The following is a 26,646-nucleotide window of genomic DNA, read 5'->3' on the forward strand; positions in this document are numbered from 1 at the left end:
ACTATACCTGGATCACTAATGTGACAGTGAACTGTGTAGCTGGTAGATCTGCTATACCTGGATAACTTAAAGTGATAGTGAATTATGTAGTTGGGAGATCTACTATACCTTGATCACTTATTGTGACAGTGAACTGTGTAGTATGTAGATCTACTATACCTGGATAACTTAATGTGATAGTGAATTGTGTAGTTGGTAGATCTACTATACCTGAATCACTTAATGTGATAGTGAACTGTGTAGTTGGTAGATCTACTATACCTGAATCACTTAATGTGATAGTCAACTGTGTAGGTGGTAAATCTACTATACCTGGATCAATTAATGTGATAGTGAATTGTTTAGTTGGTAGATCTACTATACCTGGGTGTCACTTAATGTGATAGTGAATTTTGTAGCTGGTAGATCTGCTATACCTGGATCACTTAATGTGATAGTGAACTGTGTAGTTGGTAGATCTACTCTACCTGGATCACTTAATGTGATAGTGAACTGTGTAGTTGGTAGATCTACTATACCTGGATCACTTAATGTGATAGTGAATTGTGTAGTTGGTCGATCTACTATACCTGGATCACTTAATGTGATAGTGAATTGTGTAGTTGGTAGATATACTATACCTGGATCACTTAATGTGATAGTGAACTGTGTAGTTGGTAGATCTACTATACCTGGATCACTTAATGTGATAGTGAATTGTGTAGTTGGTAGATCTAATATACCTGGATCACTTAATGTGATAGTGAATTGTGTAGTTGGTAGATCTACTATACCTGGATCACTTAATGTGATAGTGAACTGTGTAGTTGGTAGATATACTACACCTGGATCACTTAATGTGATAGTGAACTGTGTAGTTGGTAGATCTACTATACCTGGATCACTTAATGTGATAGTGAATTGTGTAGTTGGTAGATCTACTATACCTGGATCACTTAATGTGATAGTGAACTGTGTAGTTGGTAGATATACTATACCTGGATCACTTAATGTGACAGTGAACTATGTAGTTGGTAGATCTACTATACCTGGATCACTTAATGTGATAGTGAACTGTGTAGTTGGTAGATATACTATACCTGGATCACTTAATGTGATAGTGAATTGTGTAGTTGGTAGATCTACTATACCTGGATCACGTAATGTGATAGTGAATTGTGTATTTGGTGGATCTACTATACCTGGATCACGTAATGTGATAGTGAACTGTGTAGCTGGTAAATCTACTATACCTGGATCACGTAATGTGATATTGAATTGTGTAGTTGGTAGATCTACTATACCTGGATCACGTAATGTGATAGTGAACTGTGTAGCTGGTAAATCTACTATACCTGGATCACTTAATGTGATAGTGAACTGTGTAGCTGGTAAATCTACTATACCTGGATCACGTAATGTGATAGTGAACTGTGTAGCTGGTAAATCTACTATACCTGTATCACGTAATGTGATAGTGAACTGTGTAGCTGGTAAATCTACTATACCTGGATCACGTAATGTGATAGTGAACTGTGTAGCTGGTAAATCTACTATACCTGGATCACTTAATGTGATAGTGAATTGTGTAGTTGGTAGATCTACTATACCTGGATCACTTAATGTGATAGTGAATTGTGTAGTTGGTAGATCTACTATACCTGGATCACTTAATGTGATAGTGTACTGTGTAGTTGGTAGATCTACTATACCTGGATCACTTAATGTGATAGTGTACTGTGTAGTTGGTAGATCTACTATACCTGGATACTAATGTGACAGTGATCTGTGTAGCTGGTAGATCTGCTATACCTGGATAACTTAAAGTGATAGTGAATTATGTAGTTGGGAGATCTACTATACCTTGATCACTTATTGTGACAGTGAACTGTGTAGTATGTAGATCTACTATACCTGGATAACTTAATGTGATAGTGAATTGTGTAGTTGGTAGATCTACTATACCTGAATCACTTAATGTGATAGTGAACTGTGTAGTTGGTAGATCTACTATACCTGAATCACTTAATGTGATAGTCAACTGTGTAGGTGGTAAATCTACTATACCTGGATCAATTAATGTGATAGTGAATTGTTTAGTTGGTAGATCTACTATACCTGGATCACTTAATGTGATAGTGAATTGTGTAGTTGGTCGATCTACTATACCTGGATCACTTAATGTGATAGTGAATTGTGTAGTTGGTAGATATACTATACCTGGATCACTTAATGTGATAGTGAACTGTGTAGTTGGTAGATCTACTATACCTGGATCACTTAATGTGATAGTGAATTGTGTAGTTGGTAGATCTAATATACCTGGATCACTTAATGTGATAGTGAATTGTGTAGTTGGTAGATCTACTATACCTGGATCACTTAATGTGATAGTGAACTGTGTAGTTGGTAGATATACTACACCTGGATCACTTAATGTGATAGTGAACTGTGTAGTTGGTAGATCTACTATACCTGGATCACTTAATGTGATAGTGAACTGTGTAGTTGGTAGATCTACTATACCTGGATCACTTAATGTGATAGTGAATTGTGTAGTTGGTAGATCTACTATACCTGGATCACGTAATGTGATAGTGAATTGTGTATTTGGTGGATCTACTATACCTGGATCACGTAATGTGACAGTGAACTGTGTAGTATGTAGATCTACTATACCTGGATAACTTAATGTGATAGTGAATTGTGTAGTTGGTAGATCTACTATACCTGAATCACTTAATGTGATAGTGAACTGTGTAGTTGGTAGATCTACTATACCTGAATCACTTAATGTGATAGTCAACTGTGTAGGTGGTAGATCTACTATACCTGGATCAATTAATGTGATAGTGAATTGTTTAGTTGGTAGATCTACTATACCTGTGTCACTAAATGTGATAGTGAATTTTGTAGCTGGTAGATCTGCTATACCTGGATCACTTAATGTGATAGTGAACTGTGTAGTTGGTAGATCTACTCTACCTGGATCACTTAATGTGATAGTGAACTGTGTAGTTGGTAGATCTACTATACGTGGGTCACTTAATGTGATAGTGAATTGTGTAGTTGGTCAATCTACTATACCTGGATCACTTAATGTGATAGTGAATTGTGTAGTTGGTAGATATACTATACCTGGATCACTTAATGTGATAGTGAACTGTGTAGTTGGTAGATCTACTATACCTGGATCACTTAATGTGATAGTGAATTGTGTAGTTGGTAGATCTAATATAGCTGGATCACTTAATGTGATAGTGAATTGTGTAGTTGGTAGATCTACTATACCTGGATCACTTAATGTGATAGTGAACTGTGTAGTTGGTAGATCTACTATACCTGGATCACTTAATGTGATAGTGAACTGTGTAGTTGGTAGATCTACTATACCTGGATCACTTAATGTGATAGTGAATTGTGTAGTTGGTAGATCTACTATACCTGGATCACGTAATGTGATAGTGAATTGTGTATTTGGTGGATCTACTATACCTGGATCACGTAATGTGATAGTGAACTGTGTAGCTGGTAAATCTACTATACCTGGATCACGTAATGTGATAGTGAACTGTGTAGTTGGTAGATCTACTATACCTGGATCACGTAATGCGATAGTGAACTGTGTAGCTGGTAAATCTACTATACCTGGATCACGTAATGTGATACTGAATTGTGTAGTTGGTAGATCTACTATACCTGGATCACGTAATGTGATAGTGAACTGTGTAGCTGGTAAATCTACTATACCTGGATCACTTAATGTGATAGTGAACTGTGTAGCTGGTAAATCTACTATACCTGGATCACGTAATGTGATAGTGAACTGTGTAGCTGGTAAATCTACTATACCTGGATCACTTAATGTGATAGTGAACTGTGTAGCTGGTAAATCTACTATACCTGTATCACGTAATGTGATAGTGAACTGTGTAGCTGGTAAATCTACTATACCTGGATCACGTAATGTGATAGTGAACTGTGTAGCTGGTAAATCTACTATACCTGGATCACTTAATGTGATAGTGAATTGTGTAGTTGGTAGATCTACTATACCTGGATCACTTAATGTGATAGTGAATTGTGTAGTTGGTAGATCTACTATACCTGGATCACTTAATGTGATAGTGTACTGTGTAGTTGGTAGATCTACTATACCTGGATCACTTAATGTGATAGTGTACTGTGTAGTTGGTAGATCTACTATACCTGGATCACTAATGTGACAGTGAACTGTGTAGCTGGTAGATCTGCTATACCTGGATAACTTAAAGTGATAGTGAATTATGTAGTTGGGAGATCTACTATACCTTGATCACTTATTGTGACAGTGAACTGTGTAGTATGTAGATCTACTATACCTGGATAACTTAATGTGATAGTGAATTGTGTAGTTGGTAGATCTACTATACCTGAATCACTTAATGTGATAGTGAACTGTGTAGTTGGTAGATCTACTATACCTGAATCACTTAATGTGATAGTCAACTGTGTAGGTGGTAAATCTACTATACCTGGATCAATTAATGTGATAGTGAATTGTTTAGTTGGTAGATCTACTATACCTGGGTGTCACTTAATGTGATAGTGAATTTTGTAGCTGGTAGATCTGCTATACCTGGATCACTTAATGTGATAGTGAACTGTGTAGTTGGTAGATCTACTCTACCTGGATCACTTAATGTGATAGTGAACTGTGTAGTTGGTAGATCTACTATACCTGGATCACTTAATGTGATAGTGAATTGTGTAGTTGGTCGATCTACTATACCTGGATCACTTAATGTGATAGTGAATTGTGTAGTTGGTAGATATACTATACCTGGATCACTTAATGTGATAGTGAACTGTGTAGTTGGTAGATCTACTATACCTGGATCACTTAATGTGATAGTGAATTGTGTAGTTGGTAGATCTAATATACCTGGATCACTTAATGTGATAGTGAATTGTGTAGTTGGTAGATCTACTATACCTGGATCACTTAATGTGATAGTGAACTGTGTAGTTGGTAGATATACTACACCTGGATCACTTAATGTGATAGTGAACTGTGTAGTTGGTAGATCTACTATACCTGGATCACTTAATGTGATAGTGAATTGTGTAGTTGGTAGATCTACTATACCTGGATCACTTAATGTGATAGTGAACTGTGTAGTTGGTAGATATACTATACCTGGATCACTTAATGTGACAGTGAACTATGTAGTTGGTAGATCTACTATACCTGGATCACTTAATGTGATAGTGAACTGTGTAGTTGGTAGATATACTATACCTGGATCACTTAATGTGATAGTGAATTGTGTAGTTGGTAGATCTACTATACCTGGATCACGTAATGTGATAGTGAATTGTGTATTTGGTGGATCTACTATACCTGGATCACGTAATGTGATAGTGAACTGTGTAGCTGGTAAATCTACTATACCTGGATCACGTAATGTGATATTGAATTGTGTAGTTGGTAGATCTACTATACCTGGATCACGTAATGTGATAGTGAACTGTGTAGCTGGTAAATCTACTATACCTGGATCACTTAATGTGATAGTGAACTGTGTAGCTGGTAAATCTACTATACCTGGATCACGTAATGTGATAGTGAACTGTGTAGCTGGTAAATCTACTATACCTGTATCACGTAATGTGATAGTGAACTGTGTAGCTGGTAAATCTACTATACCTGGATCACGTAATGTGATAGTGAACTGTGTAGCTGGTAAATCTACTATACCTGGATCACTTAATGTGATAGTGAATTGTGTAGTTGGTAGATCTACTATACCTGGATCACTTAATGTGATAGTGAATTGTGTAGTTGGTAGATCTACTATACCTGGATCACTTAATGTGATAGTGTACTGTGTAGTTGGTAGATCTACTATACCTGGATCACTTAATGTGATAGTGTACTGTGTAGTTGGTAGATCTACTATACCTGGATACTAATGTGACAGTGATCTGTGTAGCTGGTAGATCTGCTATACCTGGATAACTTAAAGTGATAGTGAATTATGTAGTTGGGAGATCTACTATACCTTGATCACTTATTGTGACAGTGAACTGTGTAGTATGTAGATCTACTATACCTGGATAACTTAATGTGATAGTGAATTGTGTAGTTGGTAGATCTACTATACCTGAATCACTTAATGTGATAGTGAACTGTGTAGTTGGTAGATCTACTATACCTGAATCACTTAATGTGATAGTCAACTGTGTAGGTGGTAAATCTACTATACCTGGATCAATTAATGTGATAGTGAATTGTTTAGTTGGTAGATCTACTATACCTGGGTGTCACTTAATGTGATAGTGAATTTTGTAGCTGGTAGATCTGCTATACCTGGATCACTTAATGTGATAGTGAACTGTGTAGTTGGTAGATCTACTCTACCTGGATCACTTAATGTGATAGTGAACTGTGTAGTTGGTAGATCTACTATACCTGGATCACTTAATGTGATAGTGAATTGTGTAGTTGGTCGATCTACTATACCTGGATCACTTAATGTGATAGTGAATTGTGTAGTTGGTAGATATACTATACCTGGATCACTTAATGTGATAGTGAACTGTGTAGTTGGTAGATCTACTATACCTGGATCACTTAATGTGATAGTGAATTGTGTAGTTGGTAGATCTAATATACCTGGATCACTTAATGTGATAGTGAATTGTGTAGTTGGTAGATCTACTATACCTGGATCACTTAATGTGATAGTGAACTGTGTAGTTGGTAGATATACTACACCTGGATCACTTAATGTGATAGTGAACTGTGTAGTTGGTAGATCTACTATACCTGGATCACTTAATGTGATAGTGAATTGTGTAGTTGGTAGATCTACTATACCTGGATCACTTAATGTGATAGTGAACTGTGTAGTTGGTAGATATACTATACCTGGATCACTTAATGTGACTGTGAACTATGTAGTTGGTAGATCTACTATACCTGGATCACTTAATGTGATAGTGAACTGTGTAGTTGGTAGATATACTATACCTGGATCACTTAATGTGATAGTGAATTGTGTAGTTGGTAGATCTACTATACCTGGATCACGTAATGTGATAGTGAATTGTGTATTTGGTGGATCTACTATACCTGGATCACGTAATGTGATAGTGAACTGTGTAGCTGGTAAATCTACTATACCTGGATCACGTAATGTGATATTGAATTGTGTAGTTGGTAGATCTACTATACCTGGATCACGTAATGTGATAGTGAACTGTGTAGCTGGTAAATCTACTATACCTGGATCACTTAATGTGATAGTGAACTGTGTAGCTGGTAAATCTACTATACCTGGATCACGTAATGTGATAGTGAACTGTGTAGCTGGTAAATCTACTATACCTGGATCACTTAATGTGATAGTGAACTGTGTAGCTGGTAAATCTACTATACCTGTATCACGTAATGTGATAGTGAACTGTGTAGCTGGTAAATCTACTATACCTGGATCACGTAATAGAATAGTGAACTGTGTAGCTGGTAAATCTACTATACCTGGATCACTTAATGTGATAGTGAATTGTGTAGTTGGTAGATCTACTATACCTGGATCACTTAATGTGATAGTGAATTGTGTAGTTGGTAGATCTACTATACCTGGATCACTTAATGTGATAGTGTACTGTGTAGTTGGTAGATCTACTATACCTGGATCACTTAATGTGATAGTGTACTGTGTAGTTGGTAGATCTACTATACCTGGATCACTAATGTGACAGTGATCTGTGTAGCTGGTAGATCTGCTATACCTGGATAACTTAAAGTGATAGTGAATTATGTAGTTGGGAGATCTACTATACCTTGATCACTTATTGTGACAGTGAACTGTGTAGTATGTAGATCTACTATACCTGGATAACTTAATGTGATAGTGAATTGTGTAGTTGGTAGATCTACTATACCTGAATCACTTAATGTGATAGTGAACTGTGTAGTTGGTAGATCTACTATACCTGAATCACTTAATGTGATAGTCAACTGTGTAGGTGGTAAATCTACTATACCTGGATCAATTAATGTGATAGTGAATTGTTTAGTTGGTAGATCTACTATACCTGGGTGTCACTTAATGTGATAGTGAATTTTGTAGCTGGTAGATCTGCTATACCTGGATCACTTAATGTGATAGTGAACTGTGTAGTTGGTAGATCTACTCTACCTGGATCACTTAATGTGATAGTGAACTGTGTAGTTGGTAGATCTACTATACCTGGATCACTTAATGTGATAGTGAATTGTGTAGTTGGTCGATCTACTATACCTGGATCACTTAATGTGATAGTGAATTGTGTAGTTGGTAGATATACTATACCTGGATCACTTAATGTGATAGTGAACTGTGTAGTTGGTAGATCTACTATACCTGGATCACTTAATGTGATAGTGAATTGTGTAGTTGGTAGATCTAATATACCTGGATCACTTAATATGATAGTGAATTGTGTAGTTGGTAGATCTACTATACCTGGATCACTTAATGTGATAGTGAACTGTGTAGTTGGTAGATATACTACACCTGGATCACTTAATGTGATAGTGAACTGTGTAGTTGGTAGATCTACTATACCTGGATCACTTAATGTGATAGTGAATTGTGTAGTTGGTAGATCTACTATACCTGGATCACTTAATGTGATAGTGAACTGTGTAGTTGGTAGATATACTATACCTGGATCACTTAATGTGACAGTGAACTATGTAGTTGGTAGATCTACTATACCTGGATCACTTAATGTGATAGTGAACTGTGTAGTTGGTAGATATACTATACCTGGATCACTTAATGTGATAGTGAATTGTGTAGTTGGTAGATCTACTATACCTGGATCACGTAATGTGATAGTGAATTGTGTATTTGGTGGATCTACTATACCTGGATCACGTAATGTGATAGTGAACTGTGTAGCTGGTAAATCTACTATACCTGGATCACGTAATGTGATAGTGAACTGTGTAGTTGGTAGATCTACTATACCTGGATCACGTAATGTGATAGTGAACTGTGTAGCTGGTAAATCTACTATACCTGGATCACGTAATGTGATATTGAATTGTGTAGTTGGTAGATCTACTATACCTGGATCACGTAATGTGATAGTGAACTGTGTAGTTGGTAGATCTACTATACCTGGATCACGTAATGTGATAGTGAACTGTGTAGCTGGTAAATCTACTATACCTGGATCACTTAATGTGATAGTGAACTGTGTAGCTCGTAAATCTACTATACCTGGATCACGTAATGTGATAGTGAACTGTGTAGCTGGTAAATCTACTATACCTGTATCACTTAATGTGATAGTGAACTGTGTAGCTGGTAAATCTACTATACCTGGATCACGTAATGTGATAGTTAACTGTGTAGCTGGTAAATCTACTATACCTGTATCACTTAATGTGATAGTGAACTGTGTAGCTGGTAAATCTACTATACCTGGATCACGTAATGTGATAGTTAACTGTGTAGCTGGTAAATCTACTATACCTGTATCACTTAATGTGATAGTGAACTGTGTAGCTGGTAAATCTACTATACCTGGATCACGTAATGTGATAGTTAACTGTGTAGCTGGTAAATCTACTATACCTGGATCACTTAATGTGATAGTGAACTGTGTAGCTCGTAAATCTACTATACCTGGATCACGTAATGTGATAGTGAACTGTGTAGCTGGTAAATCTACTATACCTGTATCACTTAATGTGATAGTGAACTGTGTAGCTGGTAAATCTACTATACCTGGATCACGTAATGTGATAGTGAACTGTGTAGCTGGTAAATCTACTATACCTGGATCACTTAATGTGATAGTGAATTGTGTAGTTGGTAGATCTACTATACCTGGATCACTTAATGTGATAGTGAATTGTGTAGTTGGTAGATCTACTATACCTGGATCACTTAATGTGATAGTGAATTGTGTAGTTGGTAGATCTACTATACCTGGATCACTTAATGTGATAGTGAATTGTGTAGTTGGTAGATCTACTATACCTGGATCACTTAATGTGATAGTGAATTGTGTAGTTGGTAGATCTACTATACCTGGATCACGTAATGTGATAGTGAATTGTGTAGTTGGTAGATCTACTGTACCTGGATCACGTAATGTGATAGTGAATTGTGTAGTTGGTGGATTTACTTGTCCACTTATCGCAGGTGGTGTTGACCTGTATCCTAAAACATCATCATATGCTTGCATCTTATATACTTCGTATTTATATCGTAGTATACCAGATATGTCGTCATGCCAACCATTAAACCTGACAGTTATCCTACGCTGTGTGAACAAAGTAATACAATATTTAGTTGAATTGATCCGCATTGCAATGTATTGCAGCTGAGTCCATCATGAAAGACGATAGACGTCACCGAATAGCTGCATTCGGAAGTGAATTGACTAAACATTTAACGACATCAATAATTATTTGCAATGTAAATAATGGAGTGCTTTGTTATTTACAATACATGTTGATAACGGGATCAAATACGTCACCAGGTCAAAGCAGCAGCCCAAAGAGAAAATCTAATAAATCAAATAAACGCAGGCAATCTATATTAAAGAGCGGTGGTCACGTGAACCGATGTTCAATTAATCCGTGAATAATTATTCTACACTTTTCTTCAGTGTGTTCGTTGTGGCCCTACAGCTTCCTACTAATGAGTGAACTAATATAACTCGAATATAACCAGTTTTTTATATATATTTTAACACCCCATTGCTATGTTACCTATGCTGAGGCGGCAGTACATTGCCGTAACCTGCCATAAAAATATTTAAGACACGAATAATTACATATACAACCATTAATAGGTGGAACATAACATGTTAGGAGAGAGAATATTCATTGTGGAAAACAGGTCTACGCCACTTGTTAATTATATAGTGAAAGGTTCCTTACACTCAATCTGGGGTTTAGACGGTGATAGAATTCATACAAATTGATCCGGAGAAGAAATCGAATTAAACATCAGCAACATAGACATGTATTCTAAACTAGAAGAATATACAAACCTCATATACGAATATAGGAATTATTGCAATGGGAGATACGTGTTCTTTAGACAGATGACTCATTGTTGACTTACAATTTTAGTTATCGCAGGGCCCCTATCAAGCATATTATCAGAGCAACTTCGGGTTAGGGTACAATGTTCTGGAGACTGATAGTCCAGGATGAAGTCTGCTGTGTGTGCTACTTCCATTCCTGTATAATAAATCTTAGGTCCAATCAGGTAACCGGAAGCTGCGTCATAATTCCTTATTGTAATGTATCCACCATTGTGAGCCTTTGCTGTCAAGTGGAGCCTGTCGGAAAGCAATGAATGCAGAGTATTGTCAATTTGAACTATTAAAACTATTAAGTGCATTCCACGTTTAATGTACACTGTCGATTTATTTTATTTGATCAATTATTAGTCGTACCTGTCTTCATGTTGAAAAGTAAAACCAATATTATCTATGACGTCACATTCGTACATGCCTTGGTGAGGATTGTCTTGACTGTATCCATTAGAACACGTGTCTGTTCCAGTTTTTACAATACTCCCACCTAGATGAACACATTACCGGTGTAAAAGATGTTATTACAGATTTACCAACATACTCATATATGCGTTATAAAAAAGAACTGACAATTTGCATACTATAACCTACCTCTAGTCACCCACCAATCAAATGATGCGGAAATGACGCCCACTTTAAAATCATTGACATAATACTGTTGTGGCCAATCAGCAGCGTCAGGCCCTGTGTAACTGTTATGCAACTCAACCTGTATACGATCTGGTTGGATATTAGTGTAAATAGTTGTCTGTGCGTTCCCGTGATTGTCACAGAGAGCGTACGCTCTGTCGCCTGTCACCTGGATCAGTGTTGCCGAGCAAAAGTGCATGACAGGAGATGTAGTCACTGGGAAGCAACATAGATGACGATAAATTATTATAAAACTAATCTATTATATATATTGCTCCAAAACAACAAACTTCTATCATAACAAGCCTAACATAATTATAAGCGTTTGTTATGTACACTAGAGACGTTGCACATTCGAATCGGCAACTTTGGAAAGTTTGAACGATGGGCGAGCAATTACAAGGGTATGGTATTTTTCATTGTTTCGAACCTTTTGCTCCTGTTTATCCCATGTATTCATATAGTGTGTCATTAGGGCTATGGCACATTGAAATATGACAATTTAATCTAAAAATATCAGCAATTTAATTTAAAATATGAAAAACGGATGTGAAATATGAGTATTTAAGTTCAAAACATGAGTAGTTGAATATAAAAATATGAAAAACAGATGTGAAATATGAGTATTTAAGTTCAAAATATGAGTAGTTGAATTTAAAATTATGAAAAACGGATGTTCAAATATGAGCATTTAAGTTTCAAATATGAGCATTTGAATTTAAAATATGAAATACGGATGTTGAAATTTGATCATTTAAGTTGACGATACAAGCATTTAAATAAAAAATATGAGTATTTAAGTTTCTGAACCACAGTTTTGGGTGAAATAAAAGGATAGCCGCCATCAAATTGGTCAATTAACTGATCCGACGTTACTTAACATATTCTTAAATATTAATTATGATGGTTCTTTTCATAAACTGGAGGTTTTGGCAAGGATGCCTTAAATCCATCACCCAGGCCTACCAGAAATTTAATCGCCCTGCATTACAGATTAGTTTAGAATAATTCCCATTCCAGGCAATAACTCGATTTAATACTACGAGACGACCACAAAGGTCTAAATAGTGTATGTCATTTAATCTTGATCTGAGAAGTGAGTGAGACGAAGTTTTGCTTCTTCGGACATTGGAGTCATATTCTTCCTTTATGGTCCCTTCCTTCTCTTCATTTCTAATAATAATTTTAAGGAGCTCTAATTTGTGGATGTGTCACACACGGTGTACTAATATAGAATGATTGATACAGAGACAACGCGTGCGTGCGTTGTTTCCGTTGCTAAGTAGGCCAACTTATGCAAAGTAGGTCAATATTTATTGTTTGCGCGCAAAGCCGATTATCCTGAAATCAAAGTGAGCGGTCTGCTGTTATAAACACATATCCTAACTTTTAAAAAAAAAAACGCCTTTTTTGGGGTGTACTGGTTACTATTTTGAGTGGGAAACACATCCATTGCATGCAGATAGACAAATGCCATCAAAATGGACAATAAACAAAAAATGTATAAAATTAAGTCTACTACATCCTTAAGCATCATCAGTTATCACTATAGCAACAATACACCTATTACCGTCAATTGAATCTCATCATGAACAAAAAGTTACCAGATTACGTACGTTTTTATTTTGTTGGTATCAAATGTGGAGAAATGTCGCCCACGATTGTTGAGCACCACGTGAACCAAAACATTGACCCATATGATCCTTGTAACATGACAAATACTTGTTTACATAATATGTTCAAAAAAGCGGAACCTTAGCGCTATGTTCAAACTTTTGAAATATACAACAGGATGGTGAATGTTTATTAAGTTTAATTACTCATATTTAAAATTTTAAAAATTTATGTTGCAATTTTAATTGTGACCCCAACGACACACCTTATATTCACGTTTCACTTGCGGATCGAAACATTTTGCAAATATAGCTATTTTGAGCCATATTTAAGGTTTCAAGGATGACGTCAAGAATATGTACATCTAATTTTGACAAGATCTGAACACACGATTTAGTTGACATTTGTAACTACTAGAACTATTCAAATTATTAATAATATTTGGCGTATTTTGTGAAACTCAATAATAATTTTTTGATATTTTGTGAAGTCATGGTCCAATCTGCTTGCCTGGAGATATATAACATTATTACACTGTTTATTACAATGAACTGCCATTATGTAAGGGATATACACATTTATGAAATGTTGTACAGTAGGATAATACCGATTCTCTGTGGCAGACATATTGATGTCGATACTTATTGCCATGTGTTGAATTCAAAATACAATATATTGGCAATCCATTATCACTCTCATGTCTGAGATTATGATGACAGTTAATGTGTCGAGGTAGGTAGCACATCTCTCTACAGTTGCAAGGCGCTTACTGTGATCACAAGTATGAATGTTTCAATTCATGCGTCTTCGTTTGTGTATTGCCAAGTTGAAGTATGTAAGCAATATACACCTACTCTGAAGGCAGTTATCACCACTAAAGTTTGGTGCACACTGGCAAGTTGAGGGCGTTGTTGTACATCGTCCTGGGTAACAAAATTTGCTATCTGGACGCCATGAACATCTTTCTGTAAGTATAATAAAACGAATTTAACGTGTATTAGTATTGAATTCTTGCGCGCCACTTTCACTAGGAAGCCACATTACATCATTATCAATTATAAAAATTCATTCACAAACTGTATTCATTACTCATATGTCACATATCAACGTTAATTCAGCAATGACCAAGATTTGCACATAACAACGTTAATTCAGCAATGACCCAGATTTGCACATATCAACGTTAATTCAGCAATGACCCACATTTGCACATATCAACGTTAATTCAGCAATGACCCAGATTTACACATATCAACGTTAATTCAGCAATGACCCAGATTTGCACATATCAACGTTAATTCGGCAATGACCCACATGTGCACATATCAACGTTATTTCTGCAATGACCCAGATTTCCACATATGAACGTTAATTCAGCAATGACCCAGATTTGCACATAACAACGTTAATTCAACAATGACCCAGATTTGCACATATCAACGTTAATTCAACAATGACCCAGATTTACACATATCAACGTTATTTCAGCAATGACCCAGATTTGCACATATCAACGTTAATTCAGCAATGACCCAGATTTGCACATATCAACGTTATGTCAGCAATGACCCAGATTTGCACATATCAACGTTAATTCAGCAATGACCCAGATTTGCACATATAAACGTTATTTCAGCAATGACCCAGATTTGCACATATCAACGTTATTTCAGCAATGACCCAGATTTGCACATATCAACGTTAATTCAGCAATGACCCACATTTGCACATATCAACGTTAATTCAGCAATGACCAAGATTTGCACATATCAACGTTAATTCTGCAATGACTCAGATTTGGACATATCAACGTTAATTCAGCAATGACCCAGCTTTGCACATGTCAACTTTAATTCAGCAATGACTCAGATTTTCACATGTCAACTTTAATTCAGCAATGACCCAGATTTTCACATATCAACGATAATTCAGCAATGACCCAGATTTTCACATACTGACCACAATTCTTTTTCGCAAGTTTCATTGATTGGATCTTCATTTCTTTCCTTCTTCCTCCCTTCAATCTTTCACGCATTCTTCATTTAAATGAATCATTTGAAACAGTTATTCACCAATTATTCATTATTATTTATGATAGTTTTCATGACCATTCGTTAACGTGTGAAATAACACTTAGATGTGTCCCAGTGTTCTGCTTGTGATCACCGAAGACATTTAAACGTTTAAATTGTAAAGTTTCAGTTATGCTATATTATTTTGAAACTTACCGAATACCTTACATTCAATTGTCTTTAGTATCGACTGTGAATTATCAAATAATGTGTTATTGCTGCATCTAGTGTACTACACTATTTCGATTAACCTTAATTTTTGTACATTTGGATTAATGGTTCAATCTAAGAGTTGTGCAGCTACTACGTGTCCCATGCCTCGAAAGGGAAGAGGGCGTTTTAGTCTTTGCTTCATCGTCGTTGACCTATCACCGTTTAGCTGACGGGTGTACCTCCGACATTGTGAACTAGTACCCACAATTTCTGTTGTATTTGACAAGTACAATAACCGTATTTGATCAGTTGAATTTTCCAACAACCAGAATTCATACCACATTTGTGGAAAATTGATACCAACTTACGTTCACATATTCTGTCGGAATATCCACCAGAAGCAATGTAGATACACTGATGACAGCACTGATCCGATGCTGTAGTACATCTTATCTGCTCACAGTTAGTAATAGCTGCACACTCTGTAAGACATAGCTCTGTTATATGTAATTAGAGGTGTTTGTGTGTCATTTGAAATGTGGTGGTCGTAGAGCCGTCCATGTGCGATATTGGTGTTGATAAATATTGATTTTCCCACAACTCAATGAGCTCTTCTAATAAAAATCACAAGTCAAAACTGCACTGATCTTTCGATACCTTCCAAACACCAAAAATAGTTACATGATTAAAGCTTAGTGACGTCTCGGTTCGTTAGTATGCTTAACCGTCAAAGTCGCTATCAATGTTCATATAAGTCAAATATATCGCGCATGCATGGCGCAACGACCACCGCCCTTTACATATAGTGCAATGAATAATTTAGTCGTGTAAAAAAAAGCTATTGAATATATATATTATTCTTTATTTTTCTATTTACCTACTTATGCAAATTGTGAATCTATCTAGATTGGAAACAACATACTAAAATTTAGATTGTTCAACGCAAGTAGTATAGAGAAAAAACATACGACCCCAAGAACTCAAAACAATGGCTGACAACAATTAACTGAAGCACCATAGTCAAATCGATAAAGGATGATATGTGAATGACATGGTATACATGGAGTCATGAAGTGATGTCGGGGGTTCTAGAAGCATAAGCAAATATAATTATTACCAAAACTACATAACAAATCCATATTTATTGAATTTAAATATGATGTACCATGCTTACTATAGTGAAAATGTAGTTTAGATTTAATGTATATGTATGATAAAGAATGTGAACATTTAAAACTTTGTTAGCAAAGTCACGTAATTTGAATTGTTGAAAAATATATTCTACTTTAACAGGATTAAAATTTTCTTTATTGTGGGTGTTTGAAATATTAAATAGTATGCATCCGCCTTTTCACAGGATTTAGATGTATATCGCGGGTATTTAGTGTCATATTTCCGTAAAACCCAGATTTATTTATTGTAGCTACCCTGTGTTGCAGTAGAGTTATACGTGGTTAAAAATTTCGTACTGATCGTGGATGCTTCCTAGATTGAAGGGTTACTGCAATGATTATATAATTTAATATTAGAAGCAAAGAAGCATAGTGTAATTGGGGATGTTGGAGTTTGCAATATGTGGGGAGATGCATTGGCTTATATTGTGTAGATAAGGGGCCTTTACTAAGGTTGAAATGGAACCTCATACTAGAAATGAAATAGGGTCCATATTGTGGGTGAAACGGGCTCCCTACTAGAGTTGAAAAAGGGTACCATGCTAAGATTGAAATTAGACCTATACTAAAGATGAAATAAACTCCCATAATAGGGGTGGAATGGGGTCCATTCCGAGATGAAATGGGCTCCCGTATTAGGAGAAAATGGGGTTCAATAACAGAGATGAAATAAAGTCCGATATTAGAGATGAAAAGGGCTTCATATTATGGTTAAAATGTTGAAATGAGGTACCATAGTATTTTTTTTTTTGTAGAAGCAATTTGAGCAAAAACTAAAAAAATGTGTCAACAAAAAGAAATAGCTTCATAAAGTTAATCAATCAATGTTATCCTACCGTTACATTGGTATGAATGACAATATCCTTCACAATCTTCATGGTAATAATCATAGTAGTATTCTGTATAGTATCGTTGCTCATTCCTGTATGACCATCTACAGAGTATAACACCAGGTATACATACACTTCTAGACGTCTGGTCTGAACCATTTTATATTTAAGCAATAATCCTCGGCCGAAGGCGGATATACCACGAAATAATGCACGACATTGAAGTGAATTGTGCAATATCAAGTGGTATACCCAACTTCGGCGGGGGATTATTGCTATTATATTATACCAGTATATTGACGATTCGATAAAACTAGTAAAAAAAAGAGTTTACTTGCATCTACTTAAGATCAAGATTATGGACCTTGAACATGAATATTTATGAGAGTATTATGTAGTTGTAGACTGAATGCATACAAAAATTGCATACGCAACATAGTTCAAATTGAACACAAACTAATTATTATTCTGCGTGAAAAAGAAACGTTTCCACAGTGAATAGAGCAGCGTAAACACGAACATTTGAGTCGTGTACAGTTTGGATTTTCCACGTTTTCAATCCGTTTTTTGTACAATCAATTTGGACTGTAATTTGCCCTTTGAAAGTACAGTTGCGAAATAAACCGGTTTTGTGACACATCATACTACTTGTAACTGTGGATATTTGACGTTTAGCGGTATTTTGTTCGACCGAAGTTTGAGATGTTATGCCTGATAGGCACGGTAGACTAAGAAATGACTCAGACTCACACAGTGAGTGTTACCTGGAGAACGCCATGTTTATTACAAATGCCCTAAAGCATTGTGGGTTACATCGGGTGACCTTTGACATTAACAATGATGTAATCTAAAAGTATCCTACTAACATCTCCCTTTACAACAATGAAAAAACTTGATTTCTCAAATTGATAAACATAACTGACCTGACTAATCTACTTAACATGGATAAGGGGAGGACTGCCCTTTAAAAATCCATATACTGGTCAGACTGGGAATTATTCTTACCCAAGTGTGTCTGTACCAGCTCACTAACTAGCTACATGTTCATGAAATAATCTTTGTAACGATTCGGGATCTTACTTTGTCTACCACTGCGTGTAGTTGTTTGTTTAACTGGTGAGCATTGTATAGTTGTAGATTCTGTTTGCTGTGATGGATTGTTTGGATCGCTGACTGACACTGAAGGTGGCTCTATTTGTACTGGCTCAGGTGAAATCTCACTTTGTAGTGGTGGTTTCTTGTCACACTGATCTAAGCGTATGAATTTCCGGTTTCTTCTGTATAACTGACCATCGTCTGATTCAATTAAGTAGGAACGTGGACCAACCTTTGCCACACATGAGCCTCGTTTCCATGGCTGTTTAGGCCTCAGTGGTTGTAATCTTATTGAGTCACCTATAACTAGCTCTGGTAAAGGTTTAGCGTGTTTGTCATAAACTGCCTTTGCCTTTTGCCTTTTGATTTTGATATTTTCTGGAACCCCGTCTACTATTCGTGGTTTAAGTAAAGCTTCAGCTGTAGGAATTCTGGTTCTAGTTCTTCTGGACATCAGTTTCTGTACTGGGCTTGAACCATTCACATCAGGGGTATTTCTCCATTCGAGTAAAGCTAATTGTATATCTCTGTTGTTTCGTTTAGCTTTTTTGATAAGCTTCTTTGCAATTTTAACTGCGGACTCAGCTTTGCCGTTACTTTGGCTGTGCAATGGAGAATTGGTTGTATGTTTGAATTCCCATTTATGTACGAAAGCAGAGAATTCATCGCTGGTATACTGCGGACCATTATCTGTCATCATGTCAGCGATTCCGTGTCTTGCGAAATGAGACTTTGTCGCATCGATAATTGTTGATGACGTGGTGTCTTCAAGGTGATCTATCTCAAAATAGTCACCATAGTAATCTACAGTAACCAAGTAGTTTTCTCCGTAAATCATGAATAAATCTTGTCCAACTTTGGACCAAGGTGTATTCGGAATGCTGTGTGTCATTAATGGCTCTTTCTGTTGTTTGGCCAAAAAGTCATTACAAGTACTACACGACTTTACTTTCTCTGTGATTTCCCCTATCATGCCTGGCCAAAATAGGACATCACGTGCTCTTCGAACACAATCATCTGGTCCTAAATGGCTGGTATGTGCTCTTGCGATCATCTGTGGTCGCATTGAAAATGGTATTATAACTTTCATACCCTTGTATAGAACACCATCCTGAGCAGTTAGTTCATCCCTAAAGTTCCAGTATTCACGGATACAAACTGGGATTTCCTCGCGTGAATCTGGCCATCCGGTCATGACTGTATTCATGAGCGTTAGTAATGAAGCATCAGCTGATGTACAGGATTTGCCTTGTTCGTGAGTTCCCTCAGATAAGCGCATATATTCTACCTGTTTTATATCAGCGATTTCTTGAAATAAGCTCTGCTCTTGTGCGAGTTGGAATATTTGGTATTCTGGAGTATTGTCTTCTTGTAGTCCTGCTGTCTGCTCATACGCTCTGCTTAACATATCAGCAATGTACATCTTGGATCCTGGTAAGTATTCAATTTGCAAGTTGTACTTTTGCAAACGAAGCAACATTCTTTGCAAACGTTTTGGCGCTGAATGTAATGATTTGTGGAAGATCGGAACCAAAGGTTTATGGTCTGATTCTACAGTGATTTTATCACGACCATGCAAGTATTGGTTGAATCTGCAGCAAGCAAAGACTATTGCCAGGCACTCCTTCTCAATCTGCGCATAATTTTGTTCAGTTTGTGATAATGCTCTGGAGGCAAACACAACTGGCTGCCCATTTTGCATTAGAGTGGCTCCTAATCCAGATTGAGACGCATCGCACTGTATTGTGACCTCTCTGTTCACATCATAATACTTGAGTACTGGTGCAGAACTAATGAATTTCTTTATGTCAGAAAATGCTTCCACTTGTTGACTTTCCCAGACAAACTCAACATTGTGCTCTATCACTTTGCGAAGTGGTTCACATATCTCTGAGAGCTTTGGTAAAAATCTAGATAGATAGTTAACACAACCCAACATGCGCTGAACTCCTTTCTTGTCAGTCGGTGTGAGCATATTGACAATGGCAGAAACCTTTTGTGGATCAGGTTTCAACCCTTCACTCGTAACAAGTTGTCCCATATATGTAACTTGTTCTCTTCTCAGCCTGAATTTCTTTTTATTCAGCTTCAGATTTACTTCTCGTGCTCGCTCAAGCAATTGTATCAAATTCTTGTCATGGTCTTCTAGTGCTTCATCCATGGTTTCTCCACAACCAAAACACAGAATATCATCTACTATAGCTTCAGTACCTTCAAGTCCTGCAAGAACCTCATTCTGACGCCGTTGATATTCTTCAGGGGCACTGCTAATTCCCTGAGGCAACCTTAGATAGCGATATCTGCCAAATGGTGTCCAAAATGTGGTGAGATGTGAGCTCTCTTCGTCCAATTTGACTTGGAAGAACCCATCCTTAGCATCTAACACTGTGAAAATCTTTGCATTTGTTAGTTTGGATAGCAACTCATCTACTGTTGGCAACTGATATTTTGCTCTCTTTATAGCTTTGTTTAAGTCCCTTGGGTCTAAGCACACCCTCAGCTTGTCAGCTTTCTGCACTGCTACAAGGCTACTGATCCAATCTGTTGATTGTGTCACTTTAGCGATGATACCTTGCCTTTCCATATCATCAATTTTTGCTTTCAGTTTACCCTTTAGCGGAACTGGTACACGTCGTGGTACATGCTGTACAGGTTTGACTGTTGGGTCAATCTCTATACTGTATTCACCTTGTAAGCACCCCAATCCAGTGAAAACATCACTGTAATCGCTTAATATTTTCTCCATTGAAATTGGCTCATAATGCTTACTCTGCACCATATTTATTGATTTGTTTACACCGAGTGATAACCAACCCTTCTCAATGCATGTACTTCCATCTATGATGGGCCATGGTTCATTCTCAAGTATATCAAACTGTATGTTACATTTAGGGCTATTCCCCTGACTGACGGTCAATGTGTATGTACCCAATGGATTTACAATTCTACCATCATAAAGCTTAATTTTACCTTTAGGAGGATCTAATTTTACACTCCCAACTTGCACAATACCTAATAAATCTGAATGTGACATGGCACTGCAAGTTGCACCTGAATCTAATTGTACAGACATTTTGCAAGGATAATCTGTATGAAATGTCATAGGAATCATAAATGCTGTATTGTTCACTTTGCTATTCACTGTACCTATACGATGAAATGTGAATACAGAATTGTCAGATTCTTCATCTTGACTATCATGAATTGCTGTGTGATGTACAAATTTCTTACTGGGATTCTGTTTTCCCCTGCAAGCTGATGCGAAGTGGTTCAATTTGCCACATTTGTTGCAAGTTTTCCCAAACGCTGGACATTTTGTCTTATCTCTCAAATGGCTCAAACTGCAATACCTGCATTTATCAATATTGCCTTGCTTCTTGACATTAGCTGATTTGCTATACATTTGTGATTTGCTCTTTTGTGTTGCATGCACTGTGTTGTCTTGTGTTTCACCCATTGCACCTTTTATTTGTTCTCTGTGCACTTTGGACAGTTCATTAGCTCTCATGGCTTCGATACACCTTTTCAAATCGGGGACTGGACGTTCACGTAGTAGTCTGTCTCTTGTATTTGAATCGTGAGTACCCATGACTAGTCTGTCTCTTATCAAACTTTCATTTAGGTTATCAAACTCACACGATTCTGATAGTTGACATAGCCGCATGACATACTGATCAACTGTTTCATGTTCAGTCTGGTTTGCATATCCAAATTTCACACGCTCGAACAATAAATGTTTTTGTGGCATGAAATGATCCCCTAACTCTTTTAGAATTCTTGTTGGATCTTTCTTATCTTCATTGGATAATGTCGTGAGACTATTCATAATTTTGACACAATCCATACCCATAACACTGCATAGTGCACCAGCCTGTATTGGTTTGGATTTATCTCCCAATTCTGTGGCAACAACATAGTATTCCCATGCCGATTTAAAATGCTTCCAATTAGTTGACACATCACCCTTTACGTTCATGGGCTGTGGCGCTGGTATCTGGTATGTCGCCATTGCTATAAATAGATCGACTGCTTGTAAATACGTAAGTTGATCTATCTGTCGGAAAATGATTTACTAACTGGCCTTGCAGTTGACAATAATGTTCAGTATCGTATTACTTGTACTCACTTAGAATCGAGTTAAATCGATGTACATGTGTTCCCGACTGTCCGACTTAACTTGGTTTCAAATATGACGACTTCCTGTCAGACTCGTGGTATGGCGCGAATTCGAGAAACCTCTACGGAAGATCGACTTCATTCATCAATCTGTCACGTTCTGGTGCTTCACTGCTCTCAGATCCTGTCAGTGCTGAGATGAATACTTGTCGCTGGCTTCTTGTACTTCTGACACCATGTTATGCCTGATAGGCACGGTAGACTAAGAAATGACTCAGACTCACACAGTGAGTGTTACCTGGAGAACGCCATGTTTATTACAAGTGCCCTAAAGCATTGTGGGTTACATCGGGTGACCTTTGACATTAACAATGATGTAATCTAAAAGTATCCTACTAACATGAGACAAGACGGGACGCGGTGACCGACACGGCGTCCTCAGTCCCAACATCTGATTAGGATACATATTTGGTATAACCGAAGTTTTGTGACAGTATGCCTAACAAGTTTTGTCGTTGTTCTGAGATAAGTTTCTTGGTGTAAGATCGGATTTGTGACACGTACATGATATGCCTTGTATCAACTCCGGCCGAACGAAGGACTTTGCACGTCGGCGCTCTGTACAGTGGGTGGTCTCCACTCGGCACAAATCTGCAGATTTCGAAATTACCTTCATCATCTCCTGTAATTTATTTACCCATAGTGTAGAATTTCAATACCATATATCGTCGTCGAATTCTGCGTTGTCCCGTATTCTTTGAAACAGATGGCAATTACCTTGTGCAATTTCACTGCAATTTTGTCATCTAGAATTCGAACGCCGATACGGGACACCGGTTGTTATTGGTGGCAAACATTTTTGCCTGCGACTCGTTGTTTTTTGCATTGTTTTGTATTCGTTTAGGCACCGTCCCTCACGGTGTTGATGGCCGGTAGTTTAGGTTTGTGTGGCGAACGACGCTCACCCAAAGACCGACGCTCACAACTTGGATCCCGCCATTAACAAAAAGCAATATTATGATGGTTATATAATTTTTCAGATGTTTTTAATTCGGTATTTTTTTCTAATATTTTCCCAAAATTCGACCACCATTTTTCCCTAAAAATCAAATACAACAGATTATTTGTATTTTCGCGTTAAACCTGTAGTCAATTCATGTTCCAGGGCCGCATTGTTTAGCTGTGCATCATAAGCCAATATACCATTAATTGCATATGCAAATTTTGTGTTTGGACCAATCAAATCGATGGATTAACACCATCAATATACTGGTATATTATAATACTTAATATTGATCGTCTCCGTAATGTATTTTTATGCTTAACGTTTACCAATAATGATTACTGGACTTTTATCTAGGATTACAATTTAATCAATATTGACAGATGTGTGGAGATGTGGAATGATCCAGCACATGGTATGGTTTGCTAATTTTTGGAAATATCGCGTTTTTAGGTTTTTTATGACTTTTGTATTTTATTAATGCTTAATTAGAAAATGTTTGTGTGATACATATAAGCATACACTTGAATGGAATCATTTGGAAAGTTTGTTGGATACGCCAAAGGTCAGAATGTGTGAACATGTTATGTCGATTTGAGATGTCGATATGATATGTTTTGGCTACCAGTCGTCTTCAAAAGGCAATTTATCACAAACTAAGAACGTACAGAGAAACAAAATTAGTAGGTTATGGGGAAAGACCTGGCCATGAAAGCCATGAAACCCGAGATCTCACGGAATGCAAGCCTGAGGGAATCTAAACTATACACCTTGTAAGTGAAAGATCACATACGGAACCATTAGTCATACATCATACAAAGAGAAGTTTTGTTAGAACCTTAAAAAAAAACGTTTATGCTATTTAAGTCAGTTATCGTCTCCATGGTAACGAATTATGAAGCATAATTATATTATCGGCTGTCTAATGAGCAGGAACTGTGAAATAATTGTTGGCAATTATCAAACAAAAAACAGGGTTTTTCATTCAGAGAGAATGCCATTTTTTGAACACATCTATTCCTCGGACATCATTGAAATGATCCATGACACAAGTACACAGTTTCATGCTTTTACTTCATACTACAGCTAAACTTCAAGTAAGAACAGATAGTCCCACAATAGTTTACCATAGTTTGTAATTGTAGCATGAAGGAGTCCTCGGGGAAATCGCTAGGAGATGGGCATGCTTTTTTGACTATCAAAAGAGAGAAGAAGGCTAAGTACTTGTTGGGCAATTATTCATACCAGAAGTGGTCTGCTTGCTGACCCTCTTCAAAGAAATCACTCTTTTGAAAAGACGGCATGAGTCGGAAGCATTATTGGGGCTGCTTGATTCCCCAGAGACAATGTCCTAACAAAGCTATAGTGATGAATAGTGATGCACGTCAGGTACTTTCCAGTGAGTCTGCAAGTACAATAGTACTAGAACAAGTCAGTTAATATCACTAGTATCCCATGTTTGAAATAGAGAGAAATAGACAAAGAGAGAGAGAGAGAGAGAAAGAAACAACAGTGGACATGATGGTGAAAGAGAATCGATCACTATTTGGGGATAAAAACAGTCACTTCCTCACTGTCACTAAGTCGAATAAGGCCTATTGTACTTAAAACCTGCTCTCACATCGAATTGACTGGTCAGAAAAAAGAGATATAGTCGCTTACTTGGTTTGAAATAAGAGTTACCTAGTAACTAAGAACCAAATCAGTATGGACGCGTGGTTTTCTTTCTTTGTTCGCCGTTTTTGTAAAATACAGAATGGTCTGAAATTTTCCATAATGATAAACCCCAATGTCATTTGGTTTACCAAATTTTCAAACCCAATTGGTTTGGTAGCCATATTTGATTGAATTTGAACCGGAAATAGGCATTTTGAACCTTTTCTGAGAGTCTACGCATTCTGATATTTTTTGGGAGATCGCTTCCTATTTTGCGAATAAAAACGTTAAATGTTACTTTTTCCGCCATGACCAAAAATAGTTCGGACATTTGTTTACCTTGAATGCTTCAGCCGATCAACTATTTTCTATTTATAACATAATTTTGATCATTCACGTAGTCTGACAGTCATCTTGGAGCCATTTTTTTCATGAGCGCTTCGCCCGAGCAACTCGATATTTTGCATAAAACACGCCAAAGCTTCTTATGAGAAAAATTAAATAGTTCTGATTTAACAGCAAAATGATCCGATTTGGAGCATGCGTGTCCAATGAATGCTTTAACCGACCACCTTGTTATTTTGTGTGAAAATGTACATATATCAGTTCGTACACAGTAAGCTTTAAATTACACTAGTTATTGTATTATGCGGTTATCACCCGGGAGAATATACAGACAGTAATTCGGTGGTTACATTGGATATCGACACAATAACAACTATAATACTCTACAGCCATAGAAATTTACAATCTCTCGATGAATACAAAAACTCCATACCTGTATCGACTGCAAGTACCCCAATTAAAGATTCCACATTTTGTTGTATAACGACTAAAATAAGAAACAGTTGTCAATAGAGATGCGTTTCTGCTCAATGTATGTTGAAAAGTACAACTGTTCGGCCTATAAAAGTATAAATTATATATAGTCATTGTATGTTATGTAGCAATATATTTGTATTCAGTGCAGTAAAGTATACAATTCATAGAGTAGTTATTGTTGGAAGCCATGACGTGACATCCGTATGTAACTATATATTCAGTATACACGAAACCTACCATGCGCATGTCTTCACCACAATGCAAAACAATAAAAAAATTGTGTCACTGCACTTCATTTCGTCCTTATGCGATGGTATAACTATTGTAAGACACGCCGCTCGTCTATTGGAAAGACAGGGGACAAGCTTTTACCACGACATGCCGATCTTCTGGTTGAGTTGGTCTGG

General features: G+C 36.9%; 1 protein-coding gene across 1 annotated transcript in view; it reads right to left on the reverse strand.

Annotated features, from left to right (window-relative positions):
- Positions 1-26,646, reverse strand: part of LOC102808178 (uncharacterized) — a 117,706-nt gene extending 91,060 nt beyond the window's left edge. The window contains exons 1-9 of the mRNA XM_085495535.1: positions 26,477-26,646; positions 26,196-26,321; positions 17,554-17,651; positions 15,914-16,027; positions 14,175-14,285; positions 11,668-11,922; positions 11,437-11,563; positions 11,100-11,319; positions 10,107-10,290 (exon numbers count right to left, since the gene is read on the reverse strand). Of these exons, the coding sequence (XP_085351661.1) occupies positions 10,107-10,290; positions 11,100-11,319; positions 11,437-11,563; positions 11,668-11,922; positions 14,175-14,285; positions 15,914-16,027; positions 17,554-17,651; positions 26,196-26,321; positions 26,477-26,535 (1,294 nt within the window). The 5' untranslated portion in view covers positions 26,536-26,646. The remainder of the gene's footprint in view (positions 1-10,106; positions 10,291-11,099; positions 11,320-11,436; positions 11,564-11,667; positions 11,923-14,174; positions 14,286-15,913; positions 16,028-17,553; positions 17,652-26,195; positions 26,322-26,476) is intronic.

The sequence above is a fragment of the Saccoglossus kowalevskii genome, chromosome 22 (genome assembly GCF_978046115.1).
Source record: "Saccoglossus kowalevskii chromosome 22, keSacKowa6.1, whole genome shotgun sequence".
Classification (NCBI taxonomy): Eukaryota; Metazoa; Hemichordata; class Enteropneusta; family Harrimaniidae; genus Saccoglossus; species Saccoglossus kowalevskii.